The sequence below is a fragment of the Rhipicephalus sanguineus genome, chromosome 6 (genome assembly GCF_013339695.2).
Source record: "Rhipicephalus sanguineus isolate Rsan-2018 chromosome 6, BIME_Rsan_1.4, whole genome shotgun sequence".
In the NCBI taxonomy this organism is placed as follows: Eukaryota; Metazoa; Arthropoda; class Arachnida; order Ixodida; family Ixodidae; genus Rhipicephalus; species Rhipicephalus sanguineus.
This window is the reverse complement of record NC_051181.1, coordinates 37,303,757-37,329,377: the sequence shown is the minus strand read 5'-3', so window position 1 is coordinate 37,329,377 and position 25,621 is coordinate 37,303,757. Positions and strand designations below refer to the sequence as shown.

Here is a 25,621-nt window from a genome sequence, read left to right as displayed (position 1 = left end):
GAGGGGAAGAGGGATGTTTCACGCTGTCACCGTGATGTCCGCGCTCATGTTACGGAGCGTACGAAAGTCACTCGAGCTCAAGGGACGCCGCTAAACGAACAAACAGAAGATGAGCGCGAATTATCAAGTGTCACAGCTCGACACTTGAAGCCCGCTAGTTTCCTTCGCTGCTTCGGCCGCCTTTGCAACAGGAGCACTGTTCAAACTGAGAGTATCCATTGGCGAGGCTCACTTTGTATAGCATTAGTTTCTTGCTATCACATTCATTGCTTCGCCCTTGCGGCGAAACTGTGACTTTTTTCATGCGCCGATGTCTCTCCGTTGTTTTCTCTTTCTAAAAATTTTTTTTTTTTTTCCATAGCGGCGCGCCGGCTTTCGCTTGCATATCTGAGCGCGCGCGGTGCTGCTGGTTTCACATTCGCCATTCGAGTGGTTATCGCTAGGGGTGTGCGAATATTCGAAATTTCGAATATTTTGTGAATAGTGTTTGCTATTCGATTCGATTCGCACTGAAATTTTACTATTCGAACTATTTGAACTTCCCAAAAACAAATACAGTCAACGTCAGATTGAAAGTGACCCCTTCAGATTTTCGATATGCTTCACCTCATTACACTCTCGTATTGCGGCAAAGCTGCCTTTCAAGCTCCGTTACGGTCGAACTTAGCCAAGACACAGTCAACGTCCGATTGGAAGTTGTCCCTAGATGTTCAATATGCTTCACCTCATCACAACCCCGTATTGCAGCAAAGCTGCCTTTCAAGCTCTGCTACGGTCGCAAATGTATTAACTCAAGAAAACACTGGTTCCAACATGGAGATGAAAGATGTGGCAGAGGTGGGGGCTCAATTAATGCTGTTTTGGATCTGAAATTTGGGCAGGAAGTCCGAAAAATTGGACGCCGAAGCTTTTTAGCATCCAAAATTTCAGATATTCTTATATATCGACGTCTACGAGGCAGATTTGGAACTCCGGACTTGAAGGGAGCACACCCTTGTCCACCACATCATTTGGGCTTCCACAGAAGTTGAAAGAGGAGGAGAGGTTGAGGAAATGGCATCTTTGCCTATCACGTGTAAAGTGTTGTCGGCAACACTTTGGTTGCACCAAATCATGCACATAAATACAATTCGGCCTCTACATTGCCTCATTCTTGATAAGACAACTATGAAACACCACCCTGTCAGTGCTTTATCAAACTAGCGAAAAGAAACACTTTCATGTTGCTATCTCATGAGAACATACTTAGGGATTCTCTGCAACTTTTTTCTGTAATTTCACTTCAAAGTATTCGAAAAATGTTTGATAAATATTCGAAAATTATTCGATTCGATTCGCATTCAGTCTTTATTATTCGAATTCGCTTCGCACTCAAAATATTGCTATTCGCACAGCTCTAGTTATCGCTTCTCACGCTCGCAAAGTTGAAGGCTATCTGGTTTCTAATCTCTCAAAGCGTGACCGTTCGTTACTTTCTGATTTATTGCTCCTTGGCGTGCGATTGCATCTGTCTCCATGTGGCACTAAATTACACAAACGACGCCGCCATGACTGCGTTTTCTGTTTTGGGGTCTCGGAAAAACTAACTCCGCCTCGTTGATGATAAGACAAAGGATTATTATAGCTTTTTCACTCGTTTTGCTTTCCGGACGGGCGCACAACCATACAGTTTTCTTCCGTGCACTCACTCACGCAGTTCGCATAACGCTATGGAAGCACACGTCGTTGCTCTGCTGCTAGTGAGTCGAGCGGCGATTCTTCTGATGTGGACTATTCCCCAAGTGCCGAATCAGAATCTGATTCGTTGGATGTCAGTTCACCAGATGAGGATTTACTTACGAGTTCAGATTCGGATGATCATAAAGGAGCGGCATCTCGACTGTCACATGCTAAAAAGTTTTTAGTGTTAGAGCAAGAACATTTTTTACCGGAAAAGTACTCTGGTGTGCTTATTTTTGTATATCTGTGAGCTATGTTTAATACAACGCATTTATAAAATATCGTGCACGTGTTTTTTTAAGGATTTTGCTTGATGTTACTCACGAATAAACCATGTGCATGTAACAACAAAAATAATTTTTTTGTCGCTTAACGGTCATGCAAAAAATATTTTAGACAATTTGTTTCCTAGATAGAATCGTCTGAAGAATTTAATTGAGCAATAAAAAATACACATTTTTGGAGTGCATCTTGCGAAAAAATTCAACCTTCAAAGGGTTAACTCATCATGGAGCTTCTCATCCAGAGCTTTCATTTAGAACTGAGGATGAAACAGTGTGACTAAAACAAAAATATCATAAAAGAAATGTTGAGTGCCAGCTCACAGCGTATTAAAAAAGAAAATAATTCTTTGTCACTTCCGCAGATGCAGTTTTGATTCCACCGATATGCACAGGCAATTCTTTTGGTAAAAAGTGCACATTAAATTTGTGCGAATACAATGAATATTGCGGATGCCATTTTCACTTAGCTGCATTTGCCATGTCAGTTTTTTTTCTGTGCCCACCAAGATTGATGCTGCGGGCTCACCATTGTGGTCAGGCATGCTGTCCAGTCGAGATTTGGTGACATTCAGTTTCACAATCAAAATGATGATTGTTTTAGCCCATTTGGACATGAGCATTTTGAGTCATTATGAAAACCCTTTGATTTTCCTGCTTTTCTGGCTGACAGGTGGATCGCAGTGGCTCATATTGTAATGTGTCAGGAATTTTGAAGTTTTCCACACATTATCGACTATGCGGAGGCATCAACAAGCCAAAGGTCATCGCCTGTGTCAGTCAAGATGGCTGCGAGTACAAGCAGCTTGTCAAGGTGGGATACATTATTGCACATCATTTTGTAAGCTGTTTGTACAGGATTATTTTTACATTACACCTTCTTCAAATGGAGTGTGTACATAGTGTAATTTCTAACGTATCACATTTAAAAGTGTTTCCAGATTCAGCCACAAGTATCATTTGTCAACTTTTGTAATTGCTCATTTTTGTCTCGATGATTGTAGGCGTTCGATGATAGTACGCAAGGACGCATCTCTGCGTTGTTCGTCGCCGATGTTTGTTAGTAAAGAAAGGGAAAAGACGCAAGCGTCGGCGTCGGTGTCAGGGACGCTGCTCGATTCATCGACCGGGTAGCGGGACAGGCAGTCTGCGTCCTGGTGTAGGCGGCCCGACTTGTACGTCACTGTGTAGGTATATTCTTGGAGTCGCAGAGCCCAGCGACCAAGCCGGCCCGTAGGATCCTTTAGTGAGGAAAGCCAACAGAGCGCATGATGGTCCGTTATTACAGAGAAATGCGTGCCATATAAATATGGACGGAACTTCAAGACTGCCCAGACAAGAGCAAGGCATTCACGCTCTGTAATAGAATAGTTGCGCTCGGCAGCTGTAAGGAGGCGGCTGGCGTAGGCGATAACGCGGTTGCGTCCCTGTTGTCGTTGGGCTAGGACGGCTCCGATCTCGTGACCACTAGCATCGGTTCGGACCTCAGTCGGAGCGGATGGATCAAAGTGGGCCAATATAGGTGGCGTTGTCAAAAGTGTGACGAGGCGAGAAAAAGCGGCGGTTTGAGCGGGACCCCACGTAAAAGGCACGTCTTTCTTCAGAAGTTCAGTGAGTGGTCGAGCGATTGTTGCAAAATCTTCCACGAACCTTCTGAAGTAGGAACAGAGTCCCACAAAACTCCGGACGTCCTTCGCTGATTGGGGTACAGGAAAACTCGTGACTGCACGAATTTTCTCTGGGTCCGGCTGCACACCTGAAGCATCGACGAGGTGGCCCAAGACGGTAATCTGCCGGCGGCCGAAGTGGCACTTCGAGGAGTTCAATTGGAGGCCAGCTCTGCGGAAGACGTCTAGAATAGCTGCCAAACGCCGAAGGTGGGTCTTAAATGTAGGCGAATATACAAGGACATCGTCGAGGTAACAAAGGCAGGTTGTCCATTTGAATCCTTGTAGCAGAGAGTCCATCATACGCTCGAACGTGGCTGGGGCGTTGCACAGACCGAACGGCATAACCTTGAAGTGGTATAGGCCATCCGGAGTTACAAACGCAGTCTTTTCTTGGTCTTTCTCATCCATAGCAATCTGCCAGTAGCCAGAGCGTAGGTCTATTGAAGAAAAGTAGCGCGCGCCGTGTAGGCAGTCAAGAGCATCGTCAATTCGAGGTAAAGGGTAAACGTCCTTTTTCGTAATTCGATTCAGATGGCGGTAATCAACGCAGAAGCGCCACGTGTCGTCTTTCTTTTTAACGAGCACGACGGTGACGCCCAAGGGCTCGATGAGGGTTCAATAATGCCTCTGGCTAGCATCTTGTTCACTTCTTGTTGAATGACCGTGCGTTCGGCGGCAGACACCCGATATGGTCTGCGGTGAATGGGAAGAGAATCATTGGTGTTGATGCGGTGCTTTACAAGAGAAGTCTGGCCTAGTGGTCGATTATCGACGTCGAAGATGTCGCGGTAAGAAGCCAAAAGGCGGGTTAGAGCGGCTGACTGCTCAGGTTCGAGGTCCGGGGCGATCATGTGACGCAATGCCATGTCGAGGTCTGTGGTATCCGGCGGCCGACAAGGAACATCTGAGCACACGTCGGCAGCGAAAATGGTAACGTGGTCATCTGATAAGGATCGGAGCGTGGCGACTGAGATGCCTTGGGGTAGCACTTGCTTCGTGAAGCCGAAATTTACAACAGGGAGATGTATCCGGTTAGCGGCTAAGGTGACAACGCAGTGTGGTACAGTGATGTCGCGCGCCAGAAGGACATCAGCAATAGGCGTGACGACGTAGTCCCCGTCAAGCACCGTTGAAGACGTTGCCAATTCGACGAATGTTAGGGCTTTAGGCGGCATGCGGATAAATTCTGTGGTACAGAGGCTGTTCTGGAGTTTGGGGCTAGGATCTGGCAGAAGAGGAAGTTCCAAGCAAAGAGTACCGGCAGAACAGTCGATCAGGGCAGAATGTGTCGAGAGGAAGTCCATCCCCAAGATGAGGTCGTGAGGGCAACTGCTGAGCACGGTAAAGAGGACGGGAACGTGGCGGCCGGCAATGCTTATTCGAGCGGTACACATGCCCGTGACGGCAACAGTTCCGCCATCGGCGACGCGTACGGCTTTAGTTGTAGCAGGCGTCAGTACTTTCTTAAGTCGACGGCAGAGATGCGCGCTGATGATGGACACCTGAGCTCCAGTATCAATTAACGCCGTCATAGAAATACCGTCCACTTGAAGATCAATTAAGTTCGTGTTCGTAGTGAGCGTCAACGGAGGATTTGGTTCAGAGGACAATGATGCAGCACTACCTCCAGGAGCTGCACGACCTAGTTTTCCGTCCGGCACGAGACGTAGTTGGGCGGCGAGGTATAGCGGCGTGGTTGAGGCGACGGGGAACGACGGCGTTGGGGCGACGGGGACCGAGCAGTAGGGCGGCCGTTGGGTGCGTCAGAGGCAGCGTAGGTACGGCTGGGAGAATACTGGCGAGGTGTAGCGTATGGGCGAGTAGGCGACGAGAATTGGCCCCAATAAGGCGGCGTCCAGGTGGTGCGGCAGTGACGGGAGACATGACCCACCCGGTGGCAGCGGAAGCAGATGGGTTTGTCGTCGGGAGTTCTCCATTCCGATGGGTTGCGGGATCTCGGAGGAAAATAGGAGTCATTGCGGGGTGCACTCGTGGGCGTCGGTCGGTATTCGGGTCGAGAGACGGAGCAGGCGACAGGGAAACCGAGATTGGCAATTTCTTGCCGCACGACGGCCTGAATAACAGAGACCGTGGGGGGTGCTTGGACAGCGGCTTGGTCGAAGGGAGGTGTGTGGAAGGGCGCTGGACTTGCCGCTTCAAGCTCCCGTCGAACGATGCGGGTCACATTCTCCTCAAAGGGTGGGATGGCGCCGAGATCAGAGCACGTTGACGTGACAGCCGTGTTCGGTAGCTGAGCGAATTGAGGCACTACGCGGCGGCTTTTGGCCCTTTCGAAGCGGCGGCATTCCTTAATGATGAGGTCGATGGTCGAGACATTTGTGTAGACGAGCAAATTGAAAGCGTCGTCCGCGATGCCTTTGAGTACGTGGCCCACCTTGTCAACCTCGGACATTTGCTCGTCCACTTTTCGGCACAGCGCGAGTACATCCTGAATATACGAGACGTACGACTCGGTCGATGACTGGACACGGGTTGCAAGTTCTTTTCGTGCTGCCACTTGGCGACCGGACGGGTCTCCAAAGATGTCGCGCAGTCGCTCCTTGAAAATGTCCCAGCTGGTGAGCTCGGTCTCATGAGTCTCGAACCAGACACGCGGGGTGCCTCCCAAGTAGAAGATTACGTTGGCAAGCATCATGGTGGGGTCCCATCGGTGAGTTTGGCTAACACGCTCGTACATGCTGAGCCAGTAGTCAACGTCAAGGCCAGCTTGGGCGGAAAATGTACCGGGGTCGCGGGAGTGGGACACCGTAAGGTACGTTGTGGTTGACGCCGCATCTGTAGACGGAGACGGGCTGTTGGCAGTGGTAGCCATGGCCGGATACTGGACGGTGAGGCCGCTGCGAAGCTTTGTGGTGAGGACGGGGAACGCTCCACCTCCACCAAATATGTTACGTGAATGACGACTCGGTAGACTAGACCGTAGACTATTTACACGATATATTTTCAGTAGCAGTTGCAGCGCTGGCCGGTTCAGCTCAGAGCCCGAGCGGAGAGAGATCTTCCTTCTCCTCGTCCGGCGCACATGCGCAATGGTTCAAGGGGCTGGCAATATGCATGTAGCAATAGCATTAAACAGGAAGATTGAAGTACAGCCAGTGTGGAATGGCATGTGTGGTGCCAAATATACTGCTAGTATGAGTTTCACCAAATTGCCATTTTCTGCAAGTACTGACTGCTGAAAAAAGTGTTTTTGCCCCAGTACGCAACTGCTGTGGTAGAGACTCTTTTCAACTGGTTTAGCCAGAGTTTGGCACTTTAGTCTACCTGTCTGCAATCCATAGTTTCCGTTTTAGTCGGGGGTTCTGTGGCAGGGCTCTGAGATGAAATGCGGAGCCACTCTTAACTCAGTACTCCTGGTGGGATTATTAACAGCAAAGCTGTTTGAGCTGGACGTTATTTGTGTGGCCTATTGGAAAACTATCATCATCAACAGGTATGTGCTGCAGAAGTTCGGCAAATCCCACGACTCACCACTGGTTCACTAAGAGAGAGAGAGAAAGCTATAGAAAGAGAGAGAGAAAATTGGAGAAGTAACGGGAATAAAGATATAAAAAGGTAGAAAGACACAGAAAGATATAGAAAGAGAAACACGGAGAGAGATAGAAGCTGAGAGAAAAATAGATAGAAAAATAGAAAGATCAAGAGAGAAATAAAGAGAAAGAAAAAAAGCAGAGAGAAGGAAAGGGAAAAAAGAGAAATAAAGATAAAAAGAGCGAGAAAGAGAAGAAAGAAAGAAAGAAATAATGAGAAACAAAGAAGGCCACCCAGCTGCGCTCTTCCTTCAAGCTTGGCACAACTAGTGCAAAGCTGCCGTTATAGGGAACGGAAAAAGCAGCGGTGGCTGCGAGAAGAGCCCGAAGCGATGGAAGCCCGATGCCAACGGCGACATGCCCGTAGATCTATGAGAGGTGCGAACGCTTGGTTCTGGAGTTTGGACATCCTTGTCGAAACTAACCTAGCTAAGGCCTAGCAACAACATAGAAGCAACCAGATTAGACTTCAGAATCGTCCAGTTTCGCTGTTTCAAGCCTTGCACGACTTAGTGCAAGCGTCGCCATTTTTCATTTTCTTTCATCTACTTCTTCACACCTCCTGTTTCTATTTTCCTTTGGCATGCATGTCTTTTTTTCTTCCTTGTGCTAGGCGCTTTGTCGTAGTGCCTCTACTGCAAGCTCATAAACATTCACTTCTGCCTTAGAACCCTACCACAGAACAAACCCTTCAATAAACTAGAGCCAGTCAAAGCCAATAGTCCCTGACGTATTGACATGTATGCTTACGTTTTGTTTTCAGTGCGACTGCGTTGAACCGACTCAAACTGTCAGAAACTTTTTACAAGAACTGTGCAAAAACAGGACAAAAAAAAAGAATCACACCATACAAGCACTGGCCTTTTATCACTCAGTACAAGCTGTGCCTGTTAGTATGAGACATTCTCAGGGCTTTTCGATTGTTCTGGTCAGATTACGTACACGGTGCGAACAGTGTACATTTGGAATGCACATGAGCACAAGCAAATGTGGTGGAATGTGTTATGTTCGCATGCTACAACCGCTATGCATGCTGTGGCTGTAGTTTTATGATGTTGGCCACATTGCTTTATTCTGCCTATGACGTCACCAAATGGAATAAGCAGCAGCCAGAGCAAGTGGCTGCGGTCTTTTGGTTGAGTCGAACTGCGTGTGCATGTGTTGTCACTCTGTGATATAATGTAATGTACAGTGGCTTACGCATAATGGCAAAAGCGTTTAATCAGCAAATCAGATCTTTGATGGCCAACGACTGTACCAAGCACAATCATTGCACTATGAGTGTTCTTTTCTTTGCTAGGCTCAAGTTCTCAGGCACAGCGCCATCTGCAAGTTTTGATGCACTGCCAGCATGTTGGCATGCTGGTAGAGAGCAGCAACAAATGCAAGGGGGAAAGTTCTGCACCAATTGCGCCAAGCTGCAACCAAAAAGGGTACTTTGGTGCAATTAAGCCGAAAGCCTTATTGGAGGGAAACAGCGCGAAAGACAAAAGACCAGGCAGAGAAGGACACAAACAACAGTGCCTGGTCCTTCGTCTTTCGCGCTGTTTCTCTCCAATATGTCGTACCAACTCGCCCAAGCAACCACTTTAGAAAGCCTTATATGCCTCACTGAACACAAAATTTGACCGTCGGCGTCTCGCGTCCTGCAGTGTCGGGGACAAGTGGCACAAAAATTCTGGCGCGACGTCATGTGACATAACGCCACATAATCCCGTCGTAGCGCCCTCCTTTTGGTGGCGAACAAAACCGGGGAGTGCACGACCTCAAGAGAAGAAAATAAAAATGGCGCTTCGCAGTGGCACGTGAAGCCACGGCTCGTGTTCCATGCTGGCGTCGATTCTGGTTCAGCCGTCTCGTTCCTTCGCTCCTATGGCATAAGCCTACACCGTCATCACGTGACATCGTTGCTTGGTCAAAGGTGGGCTGATCACGGAGGCAGTGCAAAACCAGGTGTGGTGCCTCCGATCCTGGAGGCAGTGCGAAACTACGCTAGGTGCACAAAGCTTTCGGAGGGTGGCGGGGCATGATAAGTACACCCAGGAAGCCTACATGACCATGTAGGCTCCCTAATACATCGACTGAGAAGAAAAAGAAGATGGCTTTCGCCTTCGAGTCATCTTGGGTGAATGCACAAGGGACCCTGTGTTCTCTAAATTCAGACGATCATAGTTTCTGCCCAGACAGCACTGGGTGAATGCGTGCCGATGGTTTACGCACCTCATACCGATTAATAATGAAAGAGGGGGTTTAGTGAAAACAAATGCGCCGTCCACCATCGAAGCTCGTTGTTCATAACGAGTGCCTCCAGCCTTTGACAAGCCAAAGCCTGCTTGAACGGCTATGGCGACGTCACCAAGGTGCCCTTCTCAAGAGAGTGGCGGAAGTGCAGCGCGAGGTATCACAGGACGGACGTACTAATAACGCTTAGGCAATGAACGATCAGTGCCCCAGAAATGCAAACATGAAAAGGAGCGACCGACTGGGAGTTCCGAGAGAAGGAGGATGATGGATGAGAAACCAGGCCTGCAGAGCAGTCTTTCTTCACTAAAGGCCCTGCTTAGCACTGCACAACTATAATTACAACGGGAGTGGCAGCAAAAGCCATAGACAAGCTTGAGAAGAAGAACATTCTGCTTGGTGACACGAACTCTAAGCTGAGAGGTGTGCTAGACTGAATCAAAGAAACCGATTTGCTTCTGCAGTCGGTGAAGAACTGAAATTTAGTGTTGTTAATAGCATGAGTTTAGGCTGTTTTGAAGACTTTAGTTGCACCAGTAATGCGACCAAAGGTTTTCGCATCTGATGTCCGAAGCAGCTCATCACTTCAGGACTCTTATCTTGTCTTGAACTTCTGTCTTGTTTTGTTTTTGCTGTGTATTTTATGCCTCATATGCTCAATACATAATTATTATTGCTATTGTGTGGTGCTTTCATCCTGATCGTTAATAGAACTTGTACTACCGTTACAGTTTCCTACAGTTGCCGATTGATCGGAGTTCTTTTTTAAGTTGCTTGGAAAGGGCACAGAATTTTCCACAGAAATTTCACCTTAGCACGTAAACTTTTCTCTCTTTGCACTTGTATTCTTTGAAAGCAAAAGCTTGCTAATTAAAATTTTTTTAGGATGGTGACTGCTCCAAAACTCACTTTCTCTGCTATAAAACTACAAATTTGTTGCTCTAGTGCTGCTCCATTGCTGAAAAGCTGTTCCAAAACATTTATTTTGCTGCTCCCTGCCCCGCTCCAAAACACTGGTGCCTTCTTCGACCCCTGTAAATGCCATATCCTTGCTCTCATGACGTATGTCCATAACTTGCATAAGTAACTACACACAATACTCAAATCTTTACGTAAATAGTCTTGAGAATGCACAGCTCATCCACATCATTTCTTTGGCCAGTGGCTCTGCTCACCATCTATTTCGCGATGTTCATGCTCTCCTACTCTCTAATGGACTGCTGTAGAGAAAAGCTCTCATAACCCAAGTTCTGGTTTGCCAGTACATCCACTATTCAACAAAGGCTAACACAGTTGGAACACTTGAAGTGGCAACCTGAAGAAGAGAAAAGAATAGGTGACCGTGAAAGCAGGGAAAGTGGAACTTTCAACATTTGTTAAGAAAGGCCTTAAAGGGCCAGTAAACAACCCTGAGGTTCAAAAATTGTTATGAAGATAAATATGCACACTTTTGCTATGTGAACATGCTGCCGCAAGAATTTTGCGAGTACGTGCTATAATAAGGAAGTTACAGGGGTTAGAACATCCGTTTCAGCCGGTTTCAAATTTTCGCGCGGCCTCGCCACCCTTCTCCGCCACAGGGAGGGGAAGGCGTAGCCCGTTGTCGTGACTCCGCTCACTTCAGCAACGTGACATGACGTCCGCAATTGACGTCATCGGCGAGCTCAATCAGTCGCAATGCGCTTCCGCTTGCTGCGGCTCCTGCTCCGTAACTTGACGGACAGTTTTCGGCTCTTCGGTATTTTTAAACCTTTGTGACAGTTCACAGTGCAGTGCTCAGGAATGTGTGCTTGCTTTCCAAGACGACGAAAGGGCACGAGGGAAAAGTGTGGAGAACTCCGACCTGTTCAAGGTATTACCCCCTCTCTCTGCTCGATTTGCAGCCGACAACTGAACAACGCTTCCTCCCCTCCACATGTTGCTCATGTCGAAGGCCAAGTGCGTGCTGGTGCCATGCAGTGCGAGGAATATACGCACGACAACTGCGTGGCCGAAACCGCATTAGCGCAGGGCCAAGAAACAAGGTGCAGTTTCGTAGTGGTGGGTGGGAACACGAACTGACGTCAACTTGTTGAGACCTGGTTTAGACCAATTGACGAGCTCAGTGGTACGTCAAGTTGCCCATGGGCAAGTTTGCGTCGCTGCGCGTACAAGTGGGATTGGTCAGGCGAAGGAAAGAGGCGTGGAAATTGTTTTTCGAAATGGAGGTTCTGCGTGGCACGCAGCACTGTAATATTCGGAAAATGTGATCGCCAGTCTACTGTACGAATTGGTGAGTTTGTTTGGGGGGTGTAAAAAAAATTCAGAGCCTGTTTACTGGCCCTTTAAAAATGAGATATTTGATGAGCTGCGTCAAGGCTATGTTTACACTATCATGCCTCGTTTGCAGTCTCATTCTTTGACACATGGTGAAGACAAGTGTTTTCTTCCAGGGCCGTGATGACTTGCGCCAGGATGCAGTTATGCAACAGGCCTTTGGCCTAGTCAACTGCCTGCTTGCTCAGAAAGAGACTGCTGGGAGGCTGGCCATGCGCACCTACAAGGTAAGGTTCACGGCAGGTATAGTATTCCCAAATGGGTTGCTAGCATTCTTGATGCCCATTGAAAAACATCTTGAGCTATATTTTCAACTTGACTTGAGTATTCACTTTATAGTCACGCAGTATTGGAATAGTGCATAATGTATATATCTAGCTTGTTGTTTGCTGCAGTGGCCATGCAGTTTTTTGAGCCTGCAGTGATCATGTCACCTTGTTTAGGTGGAGTTGACACGAGAGGCATTGCTCTGCAACAGTCTGTATCTTCCAATGTATAACGTCTGTCCATAAAGTAGTGAGACTGGCCCTGGTAAATAGAACTTATTGATCTGATCAGTACATATTAAAATTCTTCAAAATAGTTTTCTTGGGTGTCAACACACAATTTCCAATGTGATTCTCAAACTGCAAAAGCTCCCTGAAAGCCATCTGCTGTGACCTCTTTCAGAGACTCTGTGACAGTTTGTTAATCTGGCAAGAGCCCCATCGAAACGGTGACCTTTCAGACTTCTCTTGAGCTTTGGTAACAGGAAGGAGTCTGCCGGGCTCGCATCAGGGCTGTATTAGGCTGTACATGCATGCAGTTCTTCGGGAACGTATTCTTCAAGTTGCAAGCTCAATTCAGATTGTGGCCTTGCTTTCATGTGATTTTAGACCACTGCTTTTTGTTTTTGTGGCATGCGATGGTTTTCGGTGTAGTGCATTCGTCGGGCCAAGTGCAGAGCAAGTGGTTCAGTGCTGCAAACATGATAGCATTGGCATCACGCCACTCTGGGCAGTAGCCGATGTTCTGATGAAGTGCTCCAAGTGACAAAGTGCTCCTCTTTACTGTGCGAGGAGGAAGAGCAGGGAGTGCACATATCTGCTATCAGACAAATAGTTTCATGCTGCTGCTGCTGATGTGACCAGATGCAGCTGGTGAGGTCACAACCAATGCTGGAAATTCTGAAAGGTCTGGAGAGGAGCGTGGGATTGTTTTTTTTATTTTGTGGCGAACCCACAGCTTGTAGCACTGCTGCATTTGGTATTGTTGATTATGACAGCATTCTGAACTAAATGTACATGTTTACTTGAAATGTTACCGTATATTGCCGATTATAAGTCGACCCCCCAACTTGCAACCCCTTCTTGAGGAAAAAAAAAAAAATTGACTCCGAACACAGCCTCATGCTGCGGCCATAGCTCACCAATAAGTTTTTCAGAAGAGGGAGTGATGCAAAGAAACATTTATTTGCCCGTGAAACATTGCTTACGACTCGTTGTCTCTTGAGAGAACGACGCAGTCACGGTCATTGCCATTGTGTGAGCCACTGCTGCTGCTCGCCGTCAGAACGGGTGCCGGTGGTCATGAACCCAATCTCGAATCGCCTCCTCAACGGCAGGGTATCGTCCAGACTTGGTCTGCGAAAGGAACGGTGTGTAGCAGCGCACGCAAAGATCTTGGTCCTTTGTTTTGTCCATTCCCTCACGCACGTTTCCGACACATCAAACTTGCGCCTTGCTTCAACGTTGCTTTCCGACTCTGCGTAGAGGATCGCTTGCCTCTTCAAAGCAGCGCTGTACTGTTGCCGGCGTAGTGGTGGCATCTTGGCGTTCGTTTGGCAGTGTCGCAAATCGCGCACACCACTGCTCGCAAGCGAAGCGAAATGCAGAAATGGCGAATAGGCATGAGTGCAAAAAGACCCGAAGACGCTTGTGGGCGCATATGACTGGTCATGTGGTTTAGCTCCCTGCGAAGTGTTGCCAGCCCACACAGACACCGATGGTTTGTCAACGAATCGTTTCTATGGTATGAAAACAAAGCTGCAGGGCGCATCCCAAGGTAAATTCCTCTTTATTCATAGAGCATCGTTCGCCCTCTATCAAAGGTTTGAAATGCTGCTTTCGAGACCGTGTTTCTCAAGCAGTTCGCATTAATGCCACGCGGCGGTGATTTTTAAACACGCTCCGTAGTTTCACCTCGCGTGGTTTTGCTATAGTTTTGCGATCGTCGTGGTAGATCGCAAAAATGTCCAGCTCCGGAAGCAGCGCGCGCGCGTTGGTCGATAGCTGTTGCCGTGACTCCGCTGCCTCTGCGGCTGATGTTATCGATGCGTCGAATAGCAGGAAATCCGAGGACGGCGACCTTTCGTCAGACCCCACAGATAAGTCGACTTTACGATTCCGCGTATAGGTCAACTCCGATTGTAGGTCGACCCCCAAACTTTGGAAGGTCATTTTATGAATAAAATGTCGACTTATAATCGGCAATATACGGTAATATAATACTGAAGGTGGTTTAGGGGCCTATGGGTTTAGGGACCTATGGTAATACCTCAACGTGACCATGATGCCATTTACATCACTAGCTGAATTAGCTAGTTGCCACAGCTCATCAAATCGAAAAGGCCAAGCGTTGGCTGGTGCCGAAAAAGGTTTGTCTTAACCATGAATTGGTTTGTATTAAAAAAAATCACAGCATATCCACGGGGTGAATGATGATGAGTGGGGCGAATGTCCGGAGGGAATCATCGGTAAACCGTGAAACTCTTCCGTGAAATTCGCCCAGTACATCATATAAAGAGTGTGAAACACCGTGTATATATTAAACATCAAACTTTTATTGTACTGTTGGTTTACGTGGTCCCTTCATTATCACCGCTTTGTGATCGGTGAAATGCAGGGAAAGTGTCCGCTCCCAAGCGAAAGAGAAAGCGCGCCAAGATCCAGCGCCTTTTACGATCGCAGGCATCCAATGACATGCGCCATTCGCATTATACAAGCACCGTCTGTCATCTTTAAACAGCAACTCTAAGAAATACATAAAACGCCATCTAGTGAGCAATTCATTAAACTAGAGCTCTAAGAAATACATGAAACGCCATCTAGTGAGCAATTCATTAAAGTAGAGCTGGCTACATACATACTACTACTACAGAGGAGGGAACGACCCACACCCTAAGGAGCTTCGCCCCTAAAAACATGAGTCTTTAGAAAAGCAACTATTCGCCGCGAGATCGGGCTACAGGTGGCAGCACCGTCGTCGCGCTGTCGGCGCGTATACAAACGTGCACAACAGCGCTTCGTTGTGAGCGATGTGACCCGATTTCCGGAAAACAAAATGCGTTGACTGCAGATTTGTGGTAATATGTGCGCTCTTCATTCCCGAATTAATGCGCAAAGCGCACCGAACATTACAATTACTTGTGAGAGAAGCGCATTCTGCCAACGAACGGATTGCTCGCCTTCGGCGACAGTCGGCGTTTTCGCAATGGGTCACGTTTTCTTGTTTTTTTTGTACTACATGTTTAGCTTGTGTTCCACCTACTACGCACTGCTGTATAGCGCGACTGAATTAACTATTTACTTCTTGTTCATTTGGATGCCCCTCAACAAAAAGAAAGCCCGTATTCCTGCACGAGTTGAAATAGCACTTTGCACTGCATGCTCAAATATTCATTCGCATTTCTTATTCAGTTCTCCATAAAATGTAGGACATTTGATAGGTTTACTGAGGAAAGTTACGTGGCTGACAGCGCTACGGAGACGTTTAACACGCACACACTTGTTGTTATTCCAGTAACTTTACACAAAGGTAACTGTACAGCACGGAAATTTCTTCGGTTGATTACTTGCACGACAGTAATGGAACAAAGGCCCGGTTATTTCACGGGATCAAAGTACGTTTTTTCACGTGAATAATGTCCGCTGCCTTTCGTCAATCTAAACACGCAACACAAACGCTGAAGATAATGTAAACAAAAAAAGATGTGGCTTTGCGTGAAATTACTACGGCACAAATGTAAACTACGCCGTTTGGATTAATTTTGACAATCAGCGCTCTTTCACGCGCACCTTAATCTAAGTACACGGGTGTTTTTGTATAAATTTTGCCACAAGTTAAAATAGCGCAAGGCAACTCAGTTTTGCGATTTCTGTGTCATTTCATTTTCTGTACTTTTTAGGGGACAATTTAAGTACCGAAGTGTCAGACGTGACTTAACAGAAATATTTCTCTCTAGTGAGACCAGGACCGTACACAACTAAAGCTCGTCGCGTAACGTATAAACAACACCTAACCACAACGCTCAAGTACATGCGAGCCTTTTTTTACCACCACGCCGCTAAAAGGCTATATTCACATGAGATTTAATACTTCTCATCTTTAGGGTAACACCAAGCGCACTTTGCAATGCGCTTGAACCACAGAGCGGCACCTACACTGATATGACTCTCGTGAATGGAGGGTACGACGACCACACACAGCACTCTCGATAAGCGCACTCTCTGATCTTATTACAGTACATATACAGCCAATCAAAGCCAAATGCTTCTTTACATCGTGTTAGGCATACGTACGAGCGGTTAAAGTTGCACTAACGCAACGGAACAAACTGCCTTTTGAGGATCTGCATGATGTACGCGCACATGCAAACACAACGGGGCTAGCAGACAACGCATGGAGCAATCCACACTAGGCGCGGTTCAGCCAGAAGCCGCTAGGCGGCGACTCCGCTCGATCTCGCGGCCAATATGTTTCCGTAATGTTCAGTAAATCGAAGAATTCGGTGTAGCAGAGTTTGTCTTAACAAGAGTTCACTTTGGTGTATCCAGGTGGTTCCACTTTCGCGCCGCAGTGGCCTGGTGCAGTGGTGCGATGGGACGCAGCCCTTCTCAGAGTTCCTGCTCACACCACAAACAGGGGCCCACCAGCGCTACCAGCCACAAGACTGGACAGCGGCGACTTGCCGCTCTGCCATGCAGGTCAGCTAGCCTAGCCCTCAATGGGTTCATGCACCATTTGAGCAAGAGATGTCATTTCTGTTATGCGAAAGTGTGCGTGAGCAGCATTGCCTTGTGCAGATGATAAACACCCTGCCGTAGAACTGCAGTCTCCTAGATGCTGCTGCATTTAGTAATGCTGTTTGGTAGAGGTAGTGCTTGGATGCCATGTACACACACCGAGCCAAGTGGAACAAGGACTAGTCTTGCGCCCATCTATAACGGCAATGCTCCACTGTTTTTTTTTTTTACAGTGAGGCTCTTGTTATTATGAAGAAATGAAGAAGAAAAGCAGTGCATTGTGGGCAAGCACCGATTGCCTAGGCAACACTTGCCCCCGTATGCAGTGTGCATTGTCACTCTTTCGTTCTATAACTTACGTGTTGTTGTTGTTGTTGTTGTTGTTGTTGTTGTTGTTGTTGTTGTTGTTAGGTACCATAATGTTGTTTCCCAAACAATCCGGAATCCCCCACTATGGCATGCCTCATAATGATATCATGGTTTCGGCACGTAAAACCCCATTGGTTTATTTGATTAGATGCTTCCCTATGGCCTCAAAAATGCTGCCCAACCACCTCGTGCCCGGGCAACCTCCAGGGTGTGTACAGGTCTTTGAAAATTGTTGGACACCCTTGAACTAGTGGTGTTTTCAAGGCCCTCTAAAGTCCTGGAATGCTTATTCCCCCTTCGAAAGTCCTAAATTTTATGGAAGTGGTTTCAAGATTATTCATTGTACTATTTTCTTTCTTCAGGGCACTAGCTGCACAAAATTTCTTAATAAATAATTGAATTCTAACATAGGAAATGGGGGATGATGGGACTTCAATGCATTGAACCTCTGTAGCACACTCCTATTTGGCCCTGCAAGTCACTTTACATGGTCCTGGCGAAAGTATGGAGATAAGTGTATGCGTAACATGGGCATAAGCAGACAGGTAAACATGTGCACAAATTTTTGCAGAAGCGTATGCGAATTCACATAGACATGATGAACACATCAAAACATGCAGGCATATTCACAAATACACACAAGAGCCTATGCATAATGCATGCCTACTTGCCATTTACATTGTTTGCCTCTTAACACAGCTGTCGTGATTTTTAAACATCGAGGCATGGATGGGAGGGGTCATTATGATGGATCATGTGTCATGCCTCAGTAGTGGTCATGTTTGTGTCTCAAGCTCAAACATGGCAACTTTACAATAACTTTCTCTTGAGTGAGTTGGTACTTACTGAATGACATGATTTGTAGCAGAAAACTCGAAAAGAATGACTCAGTGTAACGTCGTCTTTCTGTCTACCTGGAGGAAAATTGCCACTTAAATGAGTTGGTAATTCTTGATTTTGATCTAACACAGCGCACAAAAAACTAGGATGGTAGAAAGGACGACACACGTGTGTGTCACTCTTTCTCCAGTTTTGCTCTTTATCTGCGCTGTGATCATTTTGGAGAGCTTCTTCCTGCTGTGCGCAGAAAGTGCACAAGGGTTCCCCGGCAGAGCGCCTGCATGTCTACCAGGAAATCTGCAGTCACTTCCACCCAGTTTTCCGGTACTTCTTCTTCGAGCAATTCCCAGAACCGAGCCGGTGGTTTGAGCGACGCAGGGCGTACATCCACAGTGTCGCCACAGGATCAGTAGGCAAGCATACCTCTTTGCTAACAGTAGAACTATCAGTTGGGCGGGTCGGTTGAGCTTCATGTTTAGTAACAGAGCATGAAGAACATGGACAAACAAATGTAAAAAATGATGGGACGATAGCCGCTAACACCTGATGGCTTACAGAACAGGGTTGCTTTACAGAGCAGGGCTGGCTTAAACCACTGCACATTTCAAAAGGTGCTGCTGCAGAAAGAAAACTACAGAATTGAACTTTTATCTTATCTCTGGTAAGCTGCTAAATAGAGCCAGATATTGGAAGTTGAGTTTATTTATTCTTAGTAATACATAGCATCCTTTCTCATTGTACAGTTGGACCCCGCAATAACGAAATTGGTGGGGAAGCCAAAAAAATTCGCCAGTGCGAGAACTTTGTTGCCGCGAAATAATGCAGTAAAAATAGGGAAACAGTCAGCGAAACAAAACCTTAATGCCGAAGTTCACTTAACATGCCTTGTCGACCCGTTTCATTTTGTAAATGCATAGCTGTTCCTTCGCAACAAAGCGTGTTCGCAGAGCACCACACGAACTGCGGCGCACGAACTGCGCACGTCAGTAAGTGCTCCCACGTGTCCTTTCATCGTCGCCGTAACTATGTAGCTCCTTCTTACTCTCTCAACAACAACACATTAACCCAATGCAAGACATTTAAATACCTAGGAGTACATATATCTAGTGATCTGTCCTGGGCCCATCATATTCTCCAACTAACTAATTCCTGCAATCGCCTATTAGGTTATCTACGCCGTAACCTATCATCACCATCCCCTGCAGTCAAACTACTTGCATATAAAACGTTGATTCGATCCAAACTAGAATATGCCTCTGCTATTTATGACAATCACCAAGTTAATATAAACAATTCCCTTGAATCAGTCCAGAACCGCGCTGCCAGGTTCATTCTTTCCGATTATTCCTACAGATCAAGTGTATCCGCCCTAAAATCCCAGCTCTGCCTCCCCTCACTTTCTTCTCGCCGCAAGACTGCTCGTCTAATATTATTTTTTAGGTTTTTCCATTCGCTGCCTCCAGGAAACCAAATCATCATTCCTGCACATCGTTCCTCTCGCCACTCGCACCAAAATGCTGTATATCTACCACGTGCTCATACGACCACCTACCAACGTTCATTTTTCTTGCATACTGCCGGAGAATGGAATGCCCTTCCATCCGATATCGCCCTCATCACCGACATTGCTCACTTCAAAGCTGCCATTGAAGACCATCTTTCAAGACATGAAACCTAACCAGACCCGCCAGTTTTTTCGTTCGCCCACCCCTCATGTAATGTCCCATGTGGGACCTTTGAGGTATTATGAATAAATAAACAAAGCATTATCGTCACATGTAGCCCCCAACTACATTAGCGGCAAGCCCACCGCAGCGACGCGCCTGCGTTCGGTGCCGTACAGTATCGTCCATGCGACAGGTGTCCAAAGTGCATGGCAAGCTTTGGCTGTGCGGCAATCATCTGACAAGGTGACACACCGTAGAGCGAACACAGAACTGTAGACGGAATTGAGCAGACGACGCGGCGCACCGATGTAGCCATGGCACCCATTCCTCCTCTGCCGCTTTTCGGTGCCACAGAACTTCGGTAAATTGGGTCCCGGGCTCATTCTTTGAACAGCAAGAGAAACTTGATGTGCGTGAGCAAGACCGCTTGCGCATGGCACCCCCGCAACGGCTAAGAGCGAGCTGCCATGCTGCCAGCATGAACGCATTGCTGCTGTGAATTAGAGAAATAAAAACACTACAAAAAAATGGTCTAAGCAAGCAACATGATGGCAAATGACTGTCCGGTGCGTGTGACTGTTTCTGCCACTGGGCCTATATTGTAAACAAAGATGGCAACACCCACGCAATTGCAATGTGATGGCACTTTACGTGGCTTAAGTATGAAGCTAAGACGTTTGAGCACATTTCGGAGCATGCTGATCGTTCGCACGCAGATTACATGGGGGGAAACTTACCATCAATTTTCGTATTTCAGAACATTTCATTGTCGAGAAAGCAACATTTCATTGTTGAGAAATGCGAGATGCATTAAATCCTATGGGAGTTTGCAGGGGACAGGAAAATGTTCCATTGTTGCGAGAATTTCGTTATGGGTTTCAATTGTGGCACACCTTTGTGAGTCATTCTTGGCGTGGATTTGCATGATTTTGCATGATTTGCTTATTCTTTGATGTTTCGTGGCTGTTTCTTATTGGAGTGGCATTTTTTGTTTGCACCTGCAGTTGGCTATGTGTTGGGACTGGGAGACCGTCACTGTGCCAACATTCTTGTTGACAAGCATTCGGCAGAGTTGATTCACATTGACCTCGGTGAGTCAGACATTTTCCTGGTTCCTTGGCATGATTTGATCATGTTTGACAAGTCACACTGCCCCTCAGTATTTTTATTTTCTCTTCTTCCTTGTTGCTTGCCCTTTCTTGCATTATTTTCGCTCCTTGCACACACTTCTGGTAATCAGAAACATTCCACAAAGATCTTTTTGTCATATTTCATGGGCACTTTTCTTTGCTTCTGGTACTTGTGGGCACACGAATGTGCGTTTGCTCTTCCCATATCCGATATAAGTGTTCTTGTCTTGAGTTTTCTATCTCTTGTAATATACCGTATTTACTCGCATAATTTGCGCACTTTTTTTCGCAAATTTGGAGCTCCGAAAAAGGGGTGCGCAAATTACGCGGAGATTTCGCGAGCACATCTGAAATAATGCACAATATATAGTCCTAACACGCGCGATATAATACATTAAAGAAGGAAATAAATTATAGCGCAAACGAACGGTTTTTAACAGAATTAGCACGTACTTTAACCAGCCAGATTCGGCCATGCACGGTCTAGTCAGAATCACTGGTTGAGAAGTCCGACTGAGAATCATCGCCGCGGCTGCTGTCACCGCTTTCCCAAAGCGCGTCGTCCTTGGTTCCGTTGAGTGCATTGAGGCGTCTTCTTGAAGCTCTTCGCGACAATGCTGGGAGTAACGAGGTGCCGCAGCACGGCGATACTGGTGGGCCTAAGCTCTCGCACATATTTGAAAAGGTATTCTTCAACAGCAGGAAACTTTCCATGCTTCGGTCCTCGGAACGGTCTCCTTCCCGGTCTTGTATTAAAAAGCGAACTCTTCTGCGGCACGGTTCCCATTTCCTTAGCTTGAATTTTGCCAAATAGTTATTGTAGCCCAGCGCAAGAGAACAGTGAAAACGCAACTGGCTGATCGCAAAACCTAAACTGCCTAAACTTCCGAAATCAATGAAGGCTGCGTCGCAGCGCGGACGCAGAGGAGGAGGGTCAGCGCGGGAAAATGTTGGTGCGACTGGCCCTCGCACGCCTCCGACGCAGAAAGTAGTCCGTGCCGTGTCGCGTGCATGCATTCTCACGGCGGGAGAACGCTCGAATAGTTCCGACAACCGGTGAACAGGTTAGGTGTTCGGGTACGGTTGGTACGGTCTCGGCGGTTTCCGGAGAATAGAACGAAGTAATCGGAAGAAGGGACTTCGCACTCGCAGCCTGTCTTGTGTATGATCGCGCTCGCCTGCTCGGTGAGGGCCGCGGGGCGCGGCCGCGCGGCCGTCCAAAGTTTCCCAGTGCGCGCGCGCCGGCGAGCTGGCTTGAGCAGGGTGGGGAGCGCAAAATATGCGAGTAAATTTTTTTTTAGCAAAGCTGGCTAAATATTAGGGGTGCGCAAATTATGCGAGGGCGCAAATTATGCGGGTAAATACGGTATACACCTTATATTTAGTTTAGAGCTGTGCAAATAGCAAAATTTTGGGTGCGAAGCGAATTCGAATATTGATGTATGAGTGTGAATCGAATAAAATATTTCTAGAATACTTTTAGAATACTTCAAAGTGATATTGCAGTTAGAGAGGATTCCTAAGCATATTCTTATGAGATAGCAACATGAAAGTGTTTCTTTTCGCTAGGTTAATGAAGCACTGGCGGGGTGGTGTTTCATAATTTTCTTATCAAGAATGAGGCAATGTAGAGGCCGAATTCTACTTATGTACATGATTTGGTGCAACCAAAGTGTTGCCGACAATACTTCCCACGTGATAGGCAAAGATGCCATTTCCTCAGCCTCTCCTCCTCTTTCAACTTCTGTGGAAGCCCAACTGATGTGGCGGACAAGGGTGTGCTCCCTTCAAGTCCGGAGTTCCAAATATGTCTCGTAGACGTCGATATATATGAACATCTGAAATTTTGGATGCTAAAAAGCTTCAGCTTCCAATTTTTCGGACTTCTTGCCCAAACTTCAGGTCCAAAACAGCATTAACCCTTTCAGGCCCAGTGATTCCAATTGGAATCATCAATTTTTAAGGTCACTGAGCAAGCACCTGGTAGAGATAAAGCGTTGGTTCTTCTTTAAGAGCTCATATTTAGCATCTGCTCTACATATGGTGCCTGGTACATACCTGGTACATACAACAAAGCGAGGTCACGTGTGAAGAAAGAAATTACAGAAGTGGTCATGCTATTCGTGAATTTCGCTGAGGCAGCTTCTTTTTTCAGCATGCAGAGATAGGGCGTTTATTTTAGTTTTGTGTCGAAAATTGGAATGTTGACTATTGGGCATTATGCTATTCCATCTAAATAACTGTTTAAGTAATAAATCGAGTAAAAATAATGGAAATATGAAATAATAATTATTAATTAAATAATTTGGACATTATTTACTCTTCATTGAAAAGTGTGAGCAAAGATTTTTTTTCATTTTTTTGGACTACCATGACCATGCACATCTCAAAATTCAAAAACCGGGTGCTTACACTTAAAATAATTAATTTGGGACTGAAAGGGTTAATTGAGCCCTCACCTCTGCCACATCTTTCATCTCCATGTTGGAACCAGCGTTTTCTTGAGTTGCGACCGTAGCAGAGCTTGAAAGGCAGCTTTGCCGCAATACCGGGGTGTGATGAGGTCAAGCATATTGAAAATCTAGGGACCACTTCCAATCGGACATTGTGTCTTGGCAAAGTTCGACCGTAACGGAGCTTGAAAGGCAGCTTTGCCGCAATACAAGAGTGTAATGAGGTGAAGCATATTGAAAATCTGAAGGGGTCACTTTCAATTGGACGTTGACTGTATTTGTTTTTGGGAAGTTCGAATAGTTCGAATAGCAAAATTCCAATGTGAATCGAATAGCAAACACTATTTGAAAAATATTCGAAATTTCGAATATTCGCACACCCCTAATTTAGTTATTAATTTATTCATGTTTACCCTAAGGGTGTCCTAACATACATGGTGTGTCCTTAAAATAATAAGATTGGATAATGAGCCTGATTTGGGAATTACAATAATTTTACTTATTTTCCAGTAGTCTCCATTCAGCGTATGACTGAGAAAATGCATTCTCAGGCAATGGTGGACCATTTGGAAGTATTTTTAAAGAACCCAATGTTTGCGCCATTGATCTCACTAGGAGATTTTGGCTTCAGCTTTATGATGATAGCTCAAATGCCAGTGGCATCATATACAGTTAAACCTGGATGTAGCGAAATTGACAAATTCCCGAAAAAATTAGTTACAAACAGGTTTTCGTTTATTCAGTTTCCACACGAAAATTCGGAAAAGAAGTGCGCAAATTAAACACAAGGGGAATTGAAGGCAGAGCTCAACCAAAACATCTATTTAGCAGCAGAAACTGCGTTATTTTGCTCTATTGCTTGTTTTTGAGGGATGGCAATACTGAATGTTCGTAGGACATGAATACAACGCTGCTCCGTCATCGTCTAGCCATAGCCTCCGAGATTGGCTCTGGCAACGCGCCGTCGCGTTGCCAGAGCCAATGTCGCGCGTGCACGGCATCGAAAATGAAGAACGTACTCCTTATGCGGTGCGAACTCAAAGCGTAACGACACGGAGCAAGGATTTTTTTTCTTGTGGCTTCACCTGGTGTTACATTAACGAACTGCAGTTCAGAGACTACTGCAGCAACCGAAGAATGACGCTGCCAATGCAAAAGCCGATCTTTTTTTTTTTTTTTTTAACAAAGCTGGTGAGGTTAGCGTGGTGGCACCCACGAGTGGCTTGTTGAGGTTTGAAGGGACGGGTGGGGGGCAAGCCTGCGCACACACCCGCGGCGGCAAGAAAGCCGGAAGCTAAAGCCAACGAGTGAAGCGAGTATTGTCGACGTCGCAGACAAGCTTGTGGGGCACACACAGTACCACAACTGCCAACCGAAGGGGGCTTTTGTTCCTTGCCACCCAATGTTCTGTTGTCGGCCTGCTCTCAGCGGCATCCTAAACGGGCACTGACAGTAATTTTAGAAGCTCAGTTCACTGCACCATACAAGTCTCCTGTACACGCGCGGCCCTGACCAGTGTGAAGCTCAGGAAATGCCAAAACATGTCATTTTTACATAAAAGTCAATTTTTGCATGGCGCACCTACTGACATCAACACTACCATGACGTCAGGCTACAGCATCAATATTGAAGAAATGAAAAATTTGTGAACACGGGTTATCGCTTGGAGCCACCGACACCCTGGGTTCACGAATTTTTCATCTCTTCAAGGTTTCATCTTCCCCTGAACTTCTGCATTTCTTGAGCGTCAATTCTGGCAACTTAATGCAGCATTATGGTTAGTTGTGATGATGTCAGGCATCTCAACATACAAAATGGCCGCTTGTGCGCCACAAATGGAGCCACGGAGCGCAGCTGCCGTGGAAACGTCACAGCTATCTTGCACGAGCACGTGACAATAAGCTCATACGACGTCGTGACGTAAGGGTGCAGTAGCAACCGAAACTAGCTTTTAAAAACATGTCATCAATTTATCAGGGCACACTGACGCTTACAAGTACATTTTAAAGGCTCTTGAGGGCTCGGCCCTTCAGTTGTCGTGTCTACTTATTTTCTGAGGTGTGCACTACCGTGTGTCATGTGTTGTTTCACTATAGACAGAAATCCGCATTTTTAAAGCTCTCACAGAACACATGCGCCCTTTCCCTAGCACTGAAAATTCACGAAACGTTTTGGTATGGTGCCCGCATGCCACTCAATCTCAGAGGCTTTCATACTGGCGATACTGGATCACTACACAAACACTCCCCCACCAAAATGTTTCCAGCGGCAGTAGGCAACACAGGAACGCAAAAAGGCAGATTTCGGCAGTAGTGCAGGCCTCGTCTGCCCGCCTCGCGCACACCCGCACGCACAAACAAGCGCTCGCTCTCGCCTCGCAG

General features: G+C 46.6%; 1 protein-coding gene across 1 annotated transcript in view; it reads left to right on the top strand.

Annotated features, from left to right (window-relative positions):
- Positions 1–25,621, top strand: part of LOC119397205 (serine-protein kinase ATM-like) — a 273,224-nt gene that overhangs the window by 232,769 nt on the left and 14,834 nt on the right. Inside the window, exons 53-57 of the mRNA XM_049416492.1 lie at positions 2,674–2,814; positions 11,895–12,005; positions 16,593–16,742; positions 18,238–18,403; positions 20,662–20,748. Coding sequence (XP_049272449.1) covers positions 2,674–2,814; positions 11,895–12,005; positions 16,593–16,742; positions 18,238–18,403; positions 20,662–20,748 — 655 coding nt within the window. The remainder of the gene's footprint in view (positions 1–2,673; positions 2,815–11,894; positions 12,006–16,592; positions 16,743–18,237; positions 18,404–20,661; positions 20,749–25,621) is intronic.